This window comes from Vanellus vanellus (genome assembly GCF_965231255.1).
Source record: "Vanellus vanellus genome assembly, chromosome: 15".
NCBI lineage: Eukaryota > Metazoa > Chordata > Aves > Charadriiformes > Charadriidae > Vanellus > Vanellus vanellus.
Genome location: NC_138920.1, coordinates 7,940,303 through 7,958,508, shown reverse-complemented (window position 1 = coordinate 7,958,508; position 18,206 = coordinate 7,940,303). Strand labels below are relative to the sequence as shown.

At 51.3% G+C, this 18,206-nt stretch overlaps 2 protein-coding genes across 2 annotated transcripts in view; one reads left to right on the top strand and one right to left on the bottom strand.

The window, feature by feature from the left end:
- Positions 1 to 634: 634 nt before the first annotated feature.
- Positions 635 to 9,662, top strand: LOC309678368 (thyrotropin-releasing hormone receptor-like; the record flags this gene model as incomplete). The annotated part of the gene is made up of 2 exons (XM_082491378.1): positions 635 to 1,420; positions 9,282 to 9,662. The coding sequence occupies 2 exons, from the start codon at positions 635 to 637 to the stop codon at positions 9,660 to 9,662; spliced, it is 1,167 nt and encodes a 388-aa protein (XP_082347504.1).
- Positions 9,663 to 16,951: 7,289 nt separating this feature from the next.
- JPH2 (junctophilin 2) overlaps positions 16,952 to 18,206 on the bottom strand; it is a 33,422-nt gene continuing 32,167 nt past the window's right edge. Inside the window, exon 7 of the mRNA XM_082491098.1 lies at positions 16,952 to 17,100. The gene's annotated coding sequence lies outside the window, so the exon portion shown is untranslated. The remainder of the gene's footprint in view (positions 17,101 to 18,206) is intronic.

Here is an 18,206-nt window from a genome sequence, read left to right as displayed (position 1 = left end):
CAGAGTGGACCCACTTGCTGCTGGGGTGCTCTCAAGCCCCTGTGCCTCTCCGTCCTGGGGCCTCCAACCTGCCACCCCATCCCCTGCCTGCGCTCCTTCCTCCTCCTCTTCCTCCTCCTCCTCTTCGGCTCAGCGGTGCGCTAGGACCCGGCGGGCGCAGGCGGGGGATGCGGGCGGGAGGCGGGTGGGGGGTCCCGGGGCTGGGGTAGCCCGGGGGGGTCGCGGACGGTCCTGCGGAGGTCCTGGATGTTCCAGGGGGGTCCCGACGGCTGGAGGAGGTCCCGGAGGGTCCTGGAAGCTGGGGGTCCGAGGCGGTCCCGGGTCTGGGGGTGCCCCTGAGCATCCCGGGGGGTCCCGGGAGCCGGAGAGGTGCTGGCCGCTTCCCGCCCCTCCCGGCGAAGGCTCAGCGGGGGATTTGCAGTGGAGGGGGTGTGCAAGGAGCCGGGCGGCTGCGAGACTTGGGGTGAATGGTGGAAATAAAAAGGGAGGGAGGAGCCGGGGCGGGCGAGAGGGCGGGGAGGGGGCGCGGGGGACAACGGGGCTCCGCGGCGCGGCTCCCGGCTGCCGGTTCCCCCTCTCCCCGCTCCCCGCCGCAGGGTGCCCGGAGATCCGCCGGGGAAGGCTCTGGGGGGCGATGGAGAACGGCTCGGCCAGCCCGGGAGCCGCGCTGGGCGGCAGCGGCAACCAGACCCTGGGCAGGATGCCCCGGCAGCCCCTGGAGCTGCAGGTGGTCACCATCCTGCTGGTGCTGCTCATCTGCGGGGTGGGCATCGCGGGCAACGTGATGGTGGTGCTGGTGGTGCTGCGTACCAAGCACATGGTGACCCCCACCAACTGCTACCTGGTGAGCCTGGCGGTGGCCGACCTCATCGTGCTGCTGGCGGCCGGGCTGCCCAACATCTCGGAAGTGGTGGCTTCTTGGGTGTATGGCTACGTCGGCTGCCTCTGCATCACCTACTTGCAGTACTTGGGCATCAACATCTCCGCCTGGTCCATCACCGCCTTCACAGTGGAGCGTTACATTGCGATCTGCCACGCCATCAAAGCGCAGCTCCTGTGCACCGTGTCCCGCGCCAAGCGCATCATCTCCTCGCTGTGGCTCTTCACCTCCCTCTATTGCCTCATGTGGTTCTTCCTGGTGGACACGACCCAGATCACCTTCTCGGATGGGGCGCAGGTCAGCTGTGGCTACCGTGTCTCCAGAAGCCTTTACATGCCCATTTACTTCTTGGATTTTGCTGTCTTCTACGTCATCCCATTAGGGCTGGCAACTGTCCTCTATGGCCTCATTGCCCGTATCCTCTTCATGAGCCCGCTGCCCGCCACCCCGCAGCACTCCTGCCTGGGCTCCACACACCAGGGCGGCTCCCTCAAGCTCTCCTGCCGGAGCAACAAGGGGGCTCTGAGCTCCCGAAAGCAGGTAGGGGCTCCCCGCCGGGCTGGGCTGCAGGCAGCGCTGTAGGGGCTCAGGGCTTTGGGGGACATTCTGGCAAGGGATGGGGTGCCCCCATATTTTACTTCCCTTTGTGAGGGGAATGGAGGGGGTTGGTTTGCTGTACAGAAGTCCCTCCAAGCCCAGCTGGGGTCTGGCGGCACAGATGGGCTCCCCCTGCTTTGGCTGAGCTCAGCGGGGCAGAACAGGGCTCCAGCATCACTTGGAAAGGCAGGAGTGCAGGGGTGTTTGCTGGGTAATTAATTACTGATTGCCTCCCCGAGGAGGGGAGTGCTGGCTCGGTCGCATTATGCCAGTGGGACTCGCCTTCCAGGCAGGGTCCTGGGCAAGTGACCTCAGGTCTAGAAAAGCAAAGGGAGGGGAGAGCTGGCGTGAACACCCGCCTTGTGAGCCCAGCCCTGGCTGCAGCTCCATGGTCCTTGCAGATGGGGAAGGCACCTCGGTGTCATACTGGCGTGACTCGGTCATTCACCTGCCTGCTCGCTCCCTATATCCTCCTCCCACCACCTGCCCTTGGTCCTCCTCTCTCTCTGTCCACATGGACAATCATTGTCTCTTGCCCCATCTCCTTGGACAGGTCAGCATCTGGACAGGAGACACACTTGCCTGCTCACTGGCTGTTTGCAGGAGACCATCCCATTCTGGTTTCAAACTTTGCATAGGCAGAGACATGGGCTATTTTAAAGGAAAGGGCTGAATCTGGGAATCTGACTTAAGTCCCTGAAATCACCAGTTCTGTTGTGATTTTGAGTGAGCTGGACCTGATTTCCAGAGAGCCTGAAACAGGCTTCAGCCTGTCTTAAGGTCCTTGTTTTTCCAACTCAGCATCTCATTGCCTGACCTGCACAGGAACCTCCATTCCCCAGGAGAGATGATCCAGTCACAGAGGGGAAGCAAACAGCCCAGAGAACGTGTATTTCTTCATGAACTTCTAAAGCTTTCCAGCTCAGCTTTTTCTCCCTTTCTCTCCAGCACGGAAAAGTTTAAAGCAAGTCCTGACTTCTGCAAAAGTACTTGCCTGTTCTCCCGGGGTCGCTGGCTGCTGCGGGAGCCTCGGGCAGGGTGTTTGGCAGCCTCTAGATAGTAAAAAGCAGTAGGTAAAGGTGCGGGTCGATGGACCCGTCCTTCCAGAGCGGCCGCTGCAGGGGCTGTGCCGCTCCCCCGCGGTGCTGGGCTGTGGAGAGGCCGTGCTGCACACAGCGTGCTCCAGACTCATTAGGATGAGTGGCTGAGGCCGTTAGTCACGATGGGGCTGGATGACGGGTGCTCCAGCTGCTGGAAACAACTTGTGCTCTCCTTTCTGTTTTTCTGTTACACCGTGAGCTTTCTCGAGATTGTCATTACCTCCTGAAATATTGCAGCATGCAAAGACTTCCCCTGGCTGGCCTGATATCGCAGAACCGGCATCATTAGGAATAAAGATGGAACTGAGTTTTTAAACTGTAAAGCAGTTTCCCAGGGCTTCCAGCTACTGTTTGTTGAATGCTTCCTTCTGACTTCACCCCAGCAGCTCTTCAAAGCAAGCTGCCTTGAGAGTGATGGAGGAAGAAGCTCCAGCTGTGCCCCAGGTGGCATGTGGGCTAGGTGGCTGCCACACGGGTCGGGGGCTGTCAAATGGATGCAGTGCTGCACCCCAGAGGTGGCTGCAATCCATGTTTTTCCATAAATATCTTTTACAAGTTGGATATTGGGCAAGATTGCTTCATTTTATATATAACCACAGGGAAATGTATATGGCTGTCCATAAAAACCAGGATCCAGGTGTTCAACTTGAACCATTTGATTCATTGCTGAGGGGTTCTGCTGGATATTTGGTGCAGAAATAAGTTATCTGTGCACCAAAGCCAAGTAAAACCACACAGCTATTAGGATGAGAGTTTCGGGCAGTGTGTACAGGAGTGCTTCGAGCATAACAAGCCCAGGTCCTGTCAGAGCATCTACCTTAGCACTAAAATCCAGCCGGAGGTTTTTACTGGCGGTGTAATTGATTGAGGAGCAGAAGCTGCAATGAGTCATGATTCTGCATATAGTTATGAGGGAAAAACCAACAACTCGGAGAGGAAAGAGGCCTCCAGAGACCCAAAGAGGTCGGCACTGGATTCTGCCTTCGATTTGTCTCCCTGAGCAGGGACAGTCAGGACCACAGGGATGATATTTTCGGGGAGATGCTGCAGCGTGCAGGACCCCAGGGGAGGGGGGAGGGGGGGGAGAGCAGAGGGGAAGCCCAGGCTGAGCGCTGGGGAATGGGCAGTTCATTAACAAAGGGATTTTAATGTGAGAAAGAAGGTAGCTGAATTCCATTCATGCCAGCAGAGCTGGCAGATGGAGATGCTGGATAGGAGAACGGGCTTAAATGCAAGCGCAGAGGAGAACATTCCCATGGCCCGCAGTGGGACATGTGGGAGATGGAGACAGAGGTGCATGTGCCCATGTGAAGGGGCAGGGAAGAGTCTGGGGGGCTGTGCCCCCTCCCAGCACCTAGGTCCATGGGACACCCCACCAACTTGGCTTTAGCAAAGGTGGGAGAAAGGCACAGGAGGGAGCCAAGTGGTCTTTTCCAGGTGAGGTTCACCTCCAAGGAAATCAACAGCAAAAAGCCACTGTGCAATGGGCAGGTACGAGCCCTAAAAGGGAGCAGTCTGGACACTGGTATTCTGCATCATTTTCACCAGAAGAAAGGTTTCCTCTCTGATTTTCTGATAGCCATGGCATCACTGCCCTCAAAACCAGAGGAAACTTGTGGAAAGAAGAAACGCAGATGGCTCTCAACTCGGACCACCGGCCACTGCTTGGCAATAGCTGTTGCTGGCTGAGGAGCTCATAAGCAGGTTTTCTTGCTCATTAATCACCCGTGGCCAGGGTGGAAAGGAAAGGGCAGCCTGGCAGGTAATGCCATCGACCTCCCACGCTCTCCTGAGAAGTGCTGACAGCCCTTGAAAATGTCACCAGGAATTTCCATGGGGGCCCTTGGTGAAGGGTCTTGTCCTGGGAGTCAGAAGTGAGGAGGCAGCATTGGAAACTGCTCTAATAACAAATGCTGGTGGTCTCCAATCTGACAGCGTGATGAGGAGGCTGTGGAAGTGATGCATGTGCTACCAGTGGGGAGGACTGAAGTGAGGGTGCAGCTTCTTTAAAATGCAATTGTTGTGTAGAATAAACCACTAAAGAAACCATAAGAAATCACGCTTGCAAGCTTGGTCCAAAACAGCAATAGTGTTGCTGTCTGACAGGCTTCACCTGTGCAGCGGGAGCTTCACAGGCAGGACCCTGCTGACAGCAGGTTGCGTCCCATTGACGTGGCGAAGCGGGACCCCCAACCTTGCAAACACCTTTGAGTTTGTTGGGGTGATGGTGCACAATCTGTCAGATTCCCATCACAGACCAGTGGTATGAGAGGGTGGTTTGGCTCCCAGAGGATCTGCTGGCCAGCAGAGCAGAGCAGGGTGGGAGGACGGGCGTTGGGTGTGCGTAGCTCAGGAGGTCCCTCTGATCGGGGTACGTGCACCCGCATCGCTGCTCCTCCTCTGCCCTCCCTTTATAGAGGAACCGGCTCTTCCAGCCCCCATGCCCCCAAAGGGGCTACCCCACAGGTGCCTGTTTTTCTGCCTTGACTCTGAAGAGCCTGGATCGTTGGGGGTGTTTCACTGTGGATGTGCTCCTGCGCAGCCCCAGCGCTGCCCTGCTTGCTTTTCAGAGCTGCCTTTCACTCACTGGTGCCTCTAAAACACGTAAGTCCTGAGCAGGACAACGCAAGGTATGAGCTTTGGTGTATTTACCACCTATAGAAGAAATGGCCACAGATACAAACACCAGCCTCCTCCAAGTATATATTTCACCTGCCGGAGAGGGACCACTAGAGGGAGTGGGATTCCTAAGAAAGGATGCTGCAGCTCAGGGTGGTGGTGCCTGGACCAGGAGGGGTGATACTGGCTGGGGAGAAGTGTCTGTGGCCTCCAGGACAGGGGCAGAGGCTGGACACAGTGCTGTGAGAGGGAGTGGGTTGGAAGGGCTGTGCGGGGATGCAAGATGCCGACCACCGTGTATGGAGCGAGAAGGATGCTCGCAGTGGGTTTGCTTTGGGAGTTACCCCGGGCTTGGCCCGTGGAGGTGGAAGATGAGCTGCCCCTCGGCTTTGGCATAGGGACCCAGGACGTAGTCAGGGTACAGCAGATATCCTTGGACATCCAGCAACAACACTGGCTTATGTGCCCCAAAGTGGTTTTCAGCTAAATATTAACAGTTCTAGTAAAACATCCCCTCCTGTCTACAAACACCTGTCTTGCTTTTTTTCAACTGTTGTGTACACACACTATGTACAACAGAGTTGTTGCAAAACACTTGTCAGAAAAATTGTTGGTTTTGAGCTGGTGCTTCCCTGAGGGATGTTTTGAGGCTACAGCAAAACTGGGGTTTTTTTTTTGGTGCAGCTGTTTATTTGGAGCCCTAATTCAGGACTAGTCCAGTTAGGGATAAATGTCCCAAACTTTCCTCAGTGCTGATTAAGTTCATTTTTCACATGAGCACCAGAAGTAAGTTCAGAGCACCTCAAGAGTGCTATAGTTACTCACCTTAGCAAGGCAGAGTGAGGAAAGGCACAGAGACAGGTTTCAGCCAGGCACGCAGACAACGCTGGAGATTTCTTTCCCTGTGATGGAGATATGAGAGTGAGTTTGGGGTAGACTGTCGGGTTTTATCTAGAGGAGACATCTTACGTCTACACAACTTTGCTAAAGTCACGCCCAGGAGAACACGGTCTGTACGGACGGTTGGCTTTAAAAGGCAAATTTCAATCTCACAGCAAGCTGAGGGCAGGGCTGCCCATCCCAGCTTGTGGTCTGGATGCAGCCTCCTCGGGGAGCACTGAATGCATTTAGTGAGACAAAGGTGATAAATCCTCATGGTGCTGTTTCCAGCCGGTTTCCCCCCCCAGGAGAAAGACTGCTTTTTTTGCCGGGCTGTAGGACGTGTAGCAGCGAGCGCTCTGTGGGTGATGGCACTATGTGGACTTCTGCGGTCGGGAGGGAGGTGTTGGGAACTCGCCGGGGCGGGAGCTGGGGGAGCACTCGCTGGTACCGCTGGCACTTCCATAACAGCCAGCCATAAAGCAGGGGCAGTTATGGCTGAAAGGCAGACGAATCACTGGTTCTTTTCCTGACAACATTTTTCTGGTCTCAGAAAGGACCGGAATGAACTTAATTTTCAGCCTTATTAGGATATGCTCCCCCTGGTGTTGTCACTCGGGTGCAGAGTTCAGATCACTGTTCACAACCACTGTGGGCTCCTGAACAGTGAAACAAGGCAGAGAATTATAACAGTCAAAAAGCCAAAGTGTTTCAGTCTCAGGGGAGAGCGTGTGAGCAGTATTATTCTGTTAGATTTGAAGGAGACATTTCAGCCATACAGAAACCTGCCATCCAGAAGGGACACCCACCAGAGAGCAGGGCTAAGCGCATAAAAGCTCACGGATTTATTGTCCCCAGCTCGGTGGTGGGCAACTTTGCATCTCGGGAACTGAGACAACCGCTGAGAGAGGAGCGCCTGTGTCCCAGTGGGGACCTGCAGAGGTAATTTCACTTCCCCAGGGCAGATTTTGCAGCAATCCCACTGCCTAAGAGCCCTTTAACACGGAGCCTTCTCGGCAGGGCCAGGATGTGTTCAGTCTCTGCATGGGATGGAAGAGCGCAGAGCCTGCCCTCATCTCCCAGGAGGAATAAACCGCTTAGCAGAGGGGAATTAATTTCTGACTGAAATTGTACTTAGGATCACTTCAGCTGAGGAGTCGGTTGCATTTTGCTGTAGGGTTTGGCTATTAGCACAGATTTGTTCAGATCAACTTGATTCAGGTTCTCAGGAAATAAACCTCGGATGCATCAAAAAATATGGCAAAAGCAATTCTCTCTGCAAAGCCGAGAAGCGGGTCTGCGGAAGGCAGCAATGTGGCTGAATGCTCCCTCGCTGCCATGTCTATTTGCTATAAAGATATATAGAGAAGTACAAAATGCAGGTCCCGTGCCCATCCACTGCTCGAGTGGCATTCAATGTGGAAGCAAAATCTGTGCCTTGCTGGGCCGATCTGGCACCAGGAGGTCTCTGCTCCCAGGTCTTGCAGTGCCGACCACAGCAATACGGTCTCGCCACCGCTGTCAGGACGCTCCTTCCCTCGGCGGGGGGCAGCCGAGCCTGGATTACCCTGCCAGCCTCGGCGGAGGCAGCAGCTACGACCATGCGGGTATGTAGAGATTTTGACCGTGGTCAACAGTGTGCCAAGCAGCTGCTGTCCACTCCCAGCCTATCTGTTCAGGAGTATTTCTATAAACCCGATTGTCACCGGAGCAGTTGCACGCTAGATAGAGGGGTTTGAAACCAAAAGCTTGTGAGATGGCTCTTGCTCTTCTGCATCCAGCCAGCCCTGGTGAAAGGCATTGAAAAGCTCTGAATCACAGGATGGTCAGGGTTGGAAGGGATGTCTGGATATCATCTGGTCCAACCCCCTGCCAGAGCAGGGTCACCTACAGCAGTTGCACAGGACAGTGTCCAGGCGGGTTTTGAATGCTTCTCCGAAGCTACCTTTTACCGACACATCTTGTACAATCACTCAAATCTTTCCCAAAGGACAACAAACTGTGGCAGCAAACATGCTAAAGTCTTAGCAACAGCCTCAACACTCACCGTATCACTGAAAGATGTTATTCTGGGAAGTGTCCTCACATTCCCGTTAAACCACACACAGCAAAACACTTCTATTTTGGCCTCAGCTTGACAATAGCCCCTTTCTTGTAGGGAAAGTTTTGTTGCCACTACCAACCACCCCCAATTTCTACTCAAAGCATTACAGGAGGGCATAGTTGCTTATGACAAAGTAAAAAAAAAAAAACTAAAACCCACTCCAAGAAAAGCAGAGAGACTGTGAATGTGATCGAAATGCTTATTTCCATATCAAGAACTGGAGTCATTGCACAACACCCTTTCTGACGTTTGAAACGCTACTGCCTTAATATGCGTGTGGCACCAGTGTTTACTCATACTTTCCTCCCTGGGGACGTGTGTATTCTGTAAGTGTTTGCTGGAGGATGATTGTCACCTACCAGAAATAGCTGTTGAAAATATTAGAATCGCTGGAGTTTCAGTACAAACCCCCATTTTCTTAAACAAGCTTGAGTTGAGCTGAGGGCAATTACTGCTCACTTCTGAATTCTCAATATCTTCTTGTTCTTAATATGTTAATGTAGTACTTCCCTAGTGTGCTGCAAATTAAAATAACCCATACCAATTAGCTAAGTAACTCCCATATCAGCACAAGTAGGAATTTGTGTAAGACTTCAGGCAATCTCCTCTGCTCTCAGTGCTGCTCTGTACCGGGAGCCGGTCCCTGGGAACAGTGTAGCTGGCGTAGGAAACCAGAAGGTCTCAGGCAGGGAGTTGAGGTAGACCCCATGGCACCCCCAAAAGTTAGGACCCCACTTTTGCATGAGTTAGTTAGTTTCCCTGTTGATTTATTGTTATGTGCCATTTTCAAATTTGCTTTGTGGTACAGAAATTCCCGTTTCCGGGCTGGTGGCTGCTTGCCCTGAAGAGCTTTAAAGGCTCTTCAATGGTAACTGAAAAGCTGTCATTTCAGGGTTTATTCATGCAAGATTGTTTCATGAACAAAATGGATTCAGAGAGGAATAGCCTCATGGTTTGGGCGGCTATTTTAACCACTTAAAGAGATACCCATGCAATATATAGGCTGAATTAGCTGTCTGCAGCATTCCCTCAGGTGGGAAAGCTCTGCTGGAGATCTAGCATCATCTGACTGTTTCTCTTTTTGCCTATACCCATCGACAAGGTGACCAAAATGCTGGCTGTCGTGGTGGTCCTCTTCGCCCTTCTGTGGATGCCCTACCGCACACTGGTGGTGGTGAACTCCTTCATGGACCCTCCGTACCTGAATATCTGGTTCCTTCTCTTCTGCCGCATGTGCATCTACCTGAACAGTGCCATCAACCCCATCATCTACAACCTCATGTCACAGAAATTCAGGGCTGCCTTTAGGAAGTTATGCAAGTGCGAAGAGAAGAGTGCTGAGAACCCCGTGCCGTACACTGCCCCGGTGTACTACAGTGTTATGAAGGACTGTTCTCATGACAGCTCTGATCACAACACCACTGAACAAGAAGATCTGAACAGTCTCTCTGCACCTGCAAAGAAGAACAAGCCTGGCAAATAAATCCTGGGACCCCGAAACAACGCAGGCAGTGGGAGCTATGCGGCTGTATGCACTGCGTTGGGAAAGCGCCAACAGAAATTGCTTTGGCATTGCAGCAAGCTTAATTTAATACCTCTCCAGGGCATTTAACAAAACAGATTCTTAGAGGCAAATTAATTTGCTTTTCCTTAACGCTAATTTATTCTTGTTTGGTGAAGTGTTAGGCACAGGTCAACGTTTAGCATCTTTAAAGAATTTGTCGTTAAATATAGCAGTGCAACGCTACTCTGTGTTATGTGCAAGTGCAACTGTTTGTTGAGTTGAGCCAGAACGTTGAAAGGAAATCCAGGAAGAGAAGGGCATTCAAGGAAAACAGACAACCTTGTTTCTGCTGGCCCAGTTTTCTTATAGGCTGAGGTTCACCTACCCGAAGCTACATGCCTATACCCCAGACGCTGTATGCGAGCTGCTCCTCTAGAGTCCTTTTAGAGTCAACGGGGACAATTAGACACTTCCAGAAAGTGGCTCTTCTCATCTCAGCATAGTCCTCTGAGGAAGACACATACCTCAGAAGGAGATGAATGCCTCCCGAGATGTGACTATTTCTGTCCATTGACTGTAAAGGGACTCAGGTGGAGACTCCCATGTCAGCGAAGCTGGGTGTTGTGAACCTCACCCCACGCTTCTGGAAACATTGCTGTGCTGGTAGCACGTATACCCTAGGTCCAGACCAGTCGGATTTGTTACAGAAAAATGAACAAACTAATAATGAGTATTCCCTAAGGTAATACTTCCAACATTGTGGTCTAGGTTTCTTTTGGATAATTTTACCTTTTCTGTCCAAATTCCTCTAGTTGCTTCAGCTGGATATTGTAGCCTTGTCCTGTAAGCCCCGGTGTGGTGTAGCTGCGCACCACTGAGCAGCATTGCTCTCTGTCCCAGCTACAGTCGCATTTCAGTGGCAGGTGAAGCAATTCTCTTATTTCCTGAAAATAATTTGTGAAAGTCCATCAAGTGTTTTGTGATAAGTGACACACTGACTGTAAGACATTAACAATACTCATTGCTGCTATCATCTTGTGAGCAAAGTGGATATTCATAACCTGCATCGTCCAAGAAACCAGCCCAAGGACACTTGCCCCAGACTTGCGAGAGACTATCTGGACTAGGAGTAAAAGGAAAAAGACTACACGAGCCAAACGCTAAGGCTCTTGCCAAATAAAACAAGTGTCAACCACCAGTAACCCTCAAGTGACTGTAAAAAATTCGTTGAACAGCCAATTCAGCCTCAATAGTCAACACTGTTTTTCACCAAACTATAGCGTTAAAAGATCTTAGGGTTTTGAATTCGCTTTTGAAAATATCTGTGTGGTATTTTTAAGAGCACAAGATGTTAAGTAACCATTCTGCATCTATGGGAAATCACTTCCCTGGGTGAGTCAGAACAAGACCTCACCTCCCACCGAAGTGTCGGCAAGTCTCCAGGACCTATTTCATTTTGGTGTAGGGTGGCTTTCCAGGTATGATTATTGTATTGTGAGTTATTAAATTATCAACTTTGCCCCCAAAAGAACTGTATGATGACGGAAGAGAACGTTTTGGGCAATTACTTGAAATGGTGTGTGTTTGGAATTTAAGGATTCATGTCATTTTTGTGCTCTTTTGTGTATTAGGAACAAAGTTCCTCTTTATTGTTGTTACAGTAGTTGTGCACAGAGATTTGGGATTTGCTTCTTGAAGAAAACAGAAGTGGTTTTGCTATGATGTGAGAAAACTATTTCACTTAGCAAAAGAAACTAGGAAATGAAACAATTTGCTTGTAACAATCTTTTCTCTCGTACAGATTTTTTTGCCCCTTAGAACAGATTTTTCCTTAGCAGCTCAGAACAAGCCATTGATAAAAGCATCTGTAGACAAACCAGAGCAGTAAGGACCAGGGTGCCTTGAAGTAACACACAGGCAAGGCACAGGAGGAGGAAGAGGAGCCCTGGGGCGGCTGCTGGTCCCCTGGACGTGGCAAAATCCAGGGCTGAGGTTTGGATATGCCAGCTCTTACCTTTGGATATATCAGCTCTTACGTGGGCTGGGTTGAGGCTAACAGGAACAACTTATTGCATAGCCCAGAGCTAAGCTGGCTGCTTGTGCTATTGAGTTCTTCTTCCAGTGCAGCAGAGCTACATCCTCAAAACATAACAGCTTCTTCCCCTTAAACCACTCCACGCCCTGTCTAGCCAGCACAGGAATTTTGTGGCTGGCAGCTCGCCAGGGTGGAGAGCCCTGAGCACACAGGCACCTTTGGGTGCACACGCGCCATAGCCAGCCCCGACAGCCAGGGACATGCAGCGAGCAGCATCCCACCTCTCCTCTCCCCTTTCCCTCCCTGCTCTCCAGCCAGCTAACCTGTACAGCTATAAGGGGGCGGGGGGTGGCAAGGAAGGAAGAAAGGAACAAATTAACCTTCCTTAGCAGTGCAGTGAATTGGTAACCCCCTGCAGACACGGTGGAAGGAGGACTGGGACTCTGCATCCCTGCGCTGTTTGTGTTGGTAGGATAACTAGACGACAGCAGCAAAGCACAGCCCAGCTGCCCTCGGTGCTCCGGGGCAGTGGGGGATGGTGCCTCCCCAGGGCATCAAGCACAAGCAGCATCTCCTTGGGGACAGGCTGTCCTGTGTCCCCCAGCCCTTCACTCTGTGGCTGTGGGTGAAGAGAGCAGCAGGAGAGCCAGCTTTGCCTGGAGGCCACGCGGGAAGAGGATTTACTGTCGGAGCTCGGGAACCCACCTGCATCCTGACCTAAGGCATTTCTCAGGCACGGGATGTGCAGTGTGACAGCCTGGATCTCTGCAAACCCAAGTGGCAGCTCAACTCTTAAACACCTCTAGCAGGATCTTTTCCACCTCCCCGTCACATTTCCAGTCTTCACTATTCCACTTTATGCTTCCCCCCCCCCAGACAGAGACAGAGACATCCTAAAAGCACTATTCTCTTAATTAAATTTCAGCCCCAGGCCAACAGCTAATTGATAGTTCTGAAATTTTTGTTCAGCATACTTGGGATTCAATTAAAACCCAGTTCTCTTCTCCCCTTTCTGCCCTTATTTGCCACGCACTGTGTGACCTTTTGTTATTTTTTGAGAAGTAATTGGCAGATAAATTCGCCCGGCACCACGAGATCACCAGCAAACGCACCAGAGCATTAAACTCTGTAGGTGAGGAATGAGTTCCTGCTCCTTCTCCCTACACATATTCTGACACATTAGGAGGATTTGAGAGAGTTTTACGTGGAAGTGGAGGCGGAAGGTCAGCACTCAGCTTGCTAAGGAGATGCTGGTTGAGAAGACAGGCAGCTGCGTACTGTTGGGAAATTAATCACCAGCAGAAAGGAATGAAAAGAAATAACTCAGCACTGTAACTTCCTCTGAATATCCAGGGTCTGAATAAAAACTTTAATTTCTTATACGAGATCAAAGACCCCCCCTTCAAGCTTGAGCCTGTATTACCTTGTACGCTGCAACAACCCACCCAGCCAATACAGTCTGCAGCTGCATTTTACCCTCAGCATTTATTTACTCTCAACAGCATGAGCACGGGCTGCAAGTTTTCAAGTATGCCACCAAATAGAGGTTCTATTACTCCTAAATAATTTACCGCATTGAAGACGCTCCTCAATTTGATCTAACCTGTTAGTTTCTTAATTAAAGCCCTTCCAGTGCTTGTTGACCTGGTAAAATGCCATCTGCTTTCTTCGATTACACAGCAAACAAGTCCCCTGGCAGGAGAGGGGAGACCTGGCACTGCTGCAGAGCCCCGGGGAGGGGAATGAATTTGTGAGCAGTGCAGAGAGGGGGAACAGAGGAGGTAGGGGCTTAGGGAAGGGCTGGTGGGAGAGGGATGAGTGAGGTTTATGGGCTGGGAGAACCATGGGTTGCTGAAGCTCACAGGATTCATCAGAGACCTCCAGTGTAGAAGATACCACATCCAGCATGTTTACCTGAATCTGGCTGGTCCCAACGCAGTATTGGTGACAGAGGCCACAAAACAATCGCCTCTATGCAGTGCACAGATGGGTCCCCAGCAAGGGTTATTTACTCCTGCAAAACACAGAAGTTTAAATAAGTTACCAAAACCTTCAGTTTAAGCCCCAGCCAGGTTGTCTTCTTATCTTGTTTCTAGATTTGGGTGGTGGAAAAGGTGCTTTCAGGGGCAACATTGGGCGCCCATGTCAGCCTGTGCCAGAGGAGAGCGTGGCCATGCTGATGGCTCTTTGGGAAAGCCTGTCCCCTGCGATCCTGGCCAGTGCCCTGGGGGCCAGTCTGCCCCAGTGCCACGTTAGAAACTGACTCATGGAACACCAGCATTTCCCTAAAAAATGGACAAAAAGACCACAAGGGTGCCCAGCACCTCCCTGCAACCAGGGCAGGCTATTAGAGCTTGGCTTCTGCTCTGTGGTACAATCCTGCAAAGATCACATTATTGAAATTAAAATAGTCGTACCTTTAAATTAGTATTACTCAGGTCACTGAACAGGATGCTGAGCGACTGCTTAAATTTTTCAGAGACACAAGAGAGGGTGGACCACCCATTAGGGAATGAATTTGATACAGCCCCTTTTCAATCCGGTCTGACCCCCAGCTGCTTCTTTGAACTAATTAGTTCAAGCAGGCCCCAATTAAGGAGCTACTAATAAAGCCTGGGAGATAGTCCTACAGCAATATTAATGTAATCACTCAGTAGTTATTTATTTATTTTGCAATGTGTGTTTCCCAAGGCCTCCGGAGGGCTCTTTGGCCGGCGCTGCCCCCAGACCTGCCTCCTCTCTGCCCGCTCAGAGGTCTCTCAGTGCTCTTGAAACCAAGGCACCCCTTTGGGGAGCGCGCTGTGATGCGCAGCAGGTCGAAGCTTGCCAGTCCCACAGGACAGACTGTAATTTACCAAAGTATCCCAGTTTAGCAGTTAGCCAGCTCTGGCCATTTCGGCCCCGCTGGGTTTTAAATGCAGACCCCGACGGGAAGGCACTGATGGCATCGCCTGTGCCCCCAATCAGGGGCACTTTCCCAGCTATTGCCTGAGGGAGGGAACGTGACTGCAACGCCAGAGGTCCCCTGTGCTGTGGCTGAAAGGCAGATGTATTAAGGACAATCTGTGTTTTATAATTGCTGAATTTTCTTTAATAACCACTTTGTGAATTGTGCTCTAAGTGTGCTGTTTCTATAGAGACAGGGGATGCTGCGAGCGCACTGGCAGCCGCTCACTGCTCCTCCGAAAGCAGATACCTGAAGCCACGAGCTGGGAAGCCTTTATAAGCTTTCCCCTCTCAAGGAGAAGGTCCTGGGGTGGTCCCAGTGCTAATATGATTCTGAGATGGTCAGCGAGGGCCTGTTGTCCTCCTGTGGTGGCTGATCCTGTCTGTCCTCGTGGGCGCAGTGCAGGTGGCTGCTCAGAGGAAATAAAACAAGAGCAACTTTTTTCCAGTTATGCAGTGCCAGCCTTGCTGGCAGAAGAGGACAGGAGCGGGTGGCCACCACAGGGCCCCTTGCTACCAGTCCCGAGCTGGGCATGGTGCGCCCATGGCTTGGCTGGGCAGGAGGGGAAAGGAGGCAGAGCTTTCGAAGCCGGCGCTGGGGGCTGAGCTGTGGACAGGCGTGAGAAAATGTTTTGCTGGAGTCACTAAGGGTGACTATTCCCTGTTGCATTAATGCTCCCAGGACTCACTTTGGCTTCCTCCAGGAAGGGTCCTGGAGTGAAGGTGGTGGCACGGAGCCAGCCCTGTTCCCAGCTCCTGGGCCAGAAAGGACCACAGTAACCCCTCTGCGCTTCCCAGCACCAACTCTGTCCCTTCCTCTTGTGCAAAGATGAAGGCCAAGAGAGGGGGTTGCTCCCTCGAGCCTCGATGTCCTGCAAGGACGGTGGAGGGCAGCGCAGTCATCCCCAGGACGCCTGGGCAGGTCACACTCAAAGGACACTGGGGCTCAGATTGCACCTTCCCTCCCACTGGTGGAGGCTAAGGCTGCTGCCCTTCGGTCACAGGATCAGGCCAGTGCTTTTATCCCGCTTCTCACATATCGGACACCTCCCTGCCTGCACCCGGGGACGCTCGGCTGGGAGCAGCGTCAGCCCTGAAACCAGCAGCTCTCGAGGCAGAGACCCAGCACTGTTCCCCCTTCCCTGGGGAAGGGGCAGGCTTTTCATTTTGCCTTTATTAATATTTTTGAAGGAATATGTCATTACTTTAGCAGCAGACCCACCTCCCTCCCTGCTGTCTCTGCCACACATGGGCCAAAGATCTGCTCCATTCATCAGCCTAAGATTTATGAGGTGCGAAGGGCTCTGGTTACACCGCTGCCCCCAGCCTCCTCCCAGAGACTGGATGAATGAGACGCTGCTGGTTCCTCCCATACCAGAAGCAAAACAACCCCAGAGTAGAGTAAAGCCATCATTTCGCCGAACTCAGCTCCTTAAATCTCTACCCGAACATGAAATCTTCCCCCAGGAGACCCCTTGTGTCCTGCAGAAGCCAGGGGAGTCCCGGCCGCCTGCGGAGGCTGAGCCTGCGTCCCGCCAGCCCCTCTGCACAGCCCGGCTTTGCTCATGTGAGACACTCCAGAAATAGAAAAGGGATTGAAGGTTTCAGCTACTCTGGATTCCTCAGGCCCCCGGGCCCCGCTGCCCCTGGCTGGCGCTGGGCTCTGCTCTCCCATCCTCCCCTGTAAATCGCTCTTCCCCTGACTGCCATTTCCCTGTCTCCCGTGCCTGGCTTTCCTCTCACTTTGGCCATTTCAAGGGGCTGAGCGAGAGGACGGGCCACAGGCGAAGGAGAATCAGTCCTCTCCAAACCCAGGAGGACCATGGTGCCGGAGGAGCAGGCAGCAGCGCACAGCTTGGAAGAAACTTGGCAGCGGCCCTGGGGTCCAGAGGCAGAGAAGGGACCTGTCAGCAGCCATCTGCATCGCCTGGGCAGGCTTCGGGCCAGCGAGCTGCCTTTCCTTCTGGCCCCAAGCAACCTCTGGAGGAGGCCAGTGTGATGGTAGCACACAGAGCTTGCTCAGAGAGCTGGAGATGTCCTCAGACATCTGGCACCAACCTTTTAAAAGCAGTAAGTGAAAACGATTATCTTCGCAAAGTACCCCCATCAACAAAAAATGCAAGATTTTGAAACAGATATTGGGGAAAAGCTAAAAACCATCCCGACGCCACCTATGAAATTCAGCACCACGTGCTGATGAAACCTCTTTTAAGACTGGAGTGAATGTGTCAACCTGGAAAGAAACCTGGAGATTCCCCTGCAAAGACCCACATTGATACAGTGAGCAGATAACTGTTTATTATTGCACGTAATCCAGCAGAACAACTGACAGAAATCTCCGGACAGTAGTACACAGATTGTAGTAAACAGCTTGCAAAATCTGTGATGAAGGTATTTTTGTGTGAAGAGTGAAATGTATCTGCATCTTTGTAAGACCTGAAAAGTATAACACAATATCCTAGTCAGTTTTGAAAGCATGCAGTTTGAGGTAAATCTGTTATTTTTGCATCTAAGAAAACGAAATCCCTAAGGGGCTATATATATATTTGTATACATATCCATATCTCAGCACAATATGGATATATTTATACGTCACATAAAAGCAAATCTACCTACTTTTCTCAGAAGGTTACTAGGAGGAAAGCACATTACTGAGTGCACATCACATGCATAAAAAATTGGGGCGGGGAGGAATTACCTTAGCACTGTTGAAAAAGATCCTTTTTTGTGCTTAGTGATAAATAAAAGCCCCTCAGGTCTCTCAATGGAAATTGTCTCGGTGGTTAATAAAAGCAGTTGGCATACTGAAACTGCAGAGCTGGCAAGTGAGTGTCAGCAAACAGAGATAAAACGTCAAAGGCAGCAGAGCCTGGGGTTTGCAACACATTTATACTTAAGAAAAGAAAAAAAAAAAGAAAAGAAGCAAATTGCTACTAAACTATGCTCTGTGGAAGCGTAGATGATGCTGCACAGCTTTCTCAGGACTGGTACAGCCACATGGCTTTTAGGAAGGGATCACATTCACTTATCCCACAGTTAACACCACATATATGCTACTGTGGCAACGTTCCTGAGCTGAATAAGGTTAAAAAATAAACTTGGTTCACAAAGAAAAGTACTGAATTATTCTCACTCTCTTATGCCATAATTAGAGCAGATAAATTAGGCAGGTTTTGCCCTGTGTCTCCAGTCAGTGTAAACCCCTGCCTGCCTGCTAGCCTGTCTCTGAAATCCTTTCAGACTGACCTTTGGAGCAGACTGGACATCTGTTTTTTTCCTTAACCATCATTTCCCCATTCTTTCCAGTCCCTCAGGTTTTCCCATCCAGTCCTGTGCTGTGGGACTTCAGGATACACAGAGGTGCACAACCGACTATAAATAACATTACCAATTATCTTAAAAAGGGATAGAAAATACATATTGCTCTTAAAAGAAGGAAGAAACATGTCCAAGCACTCAGCCTCACACTAAACTGTAACTTCATCTGTGCCGACTTTCTAAGCTCACACTGCTAAGGATCAGAGCAGATCATGATGGAAACA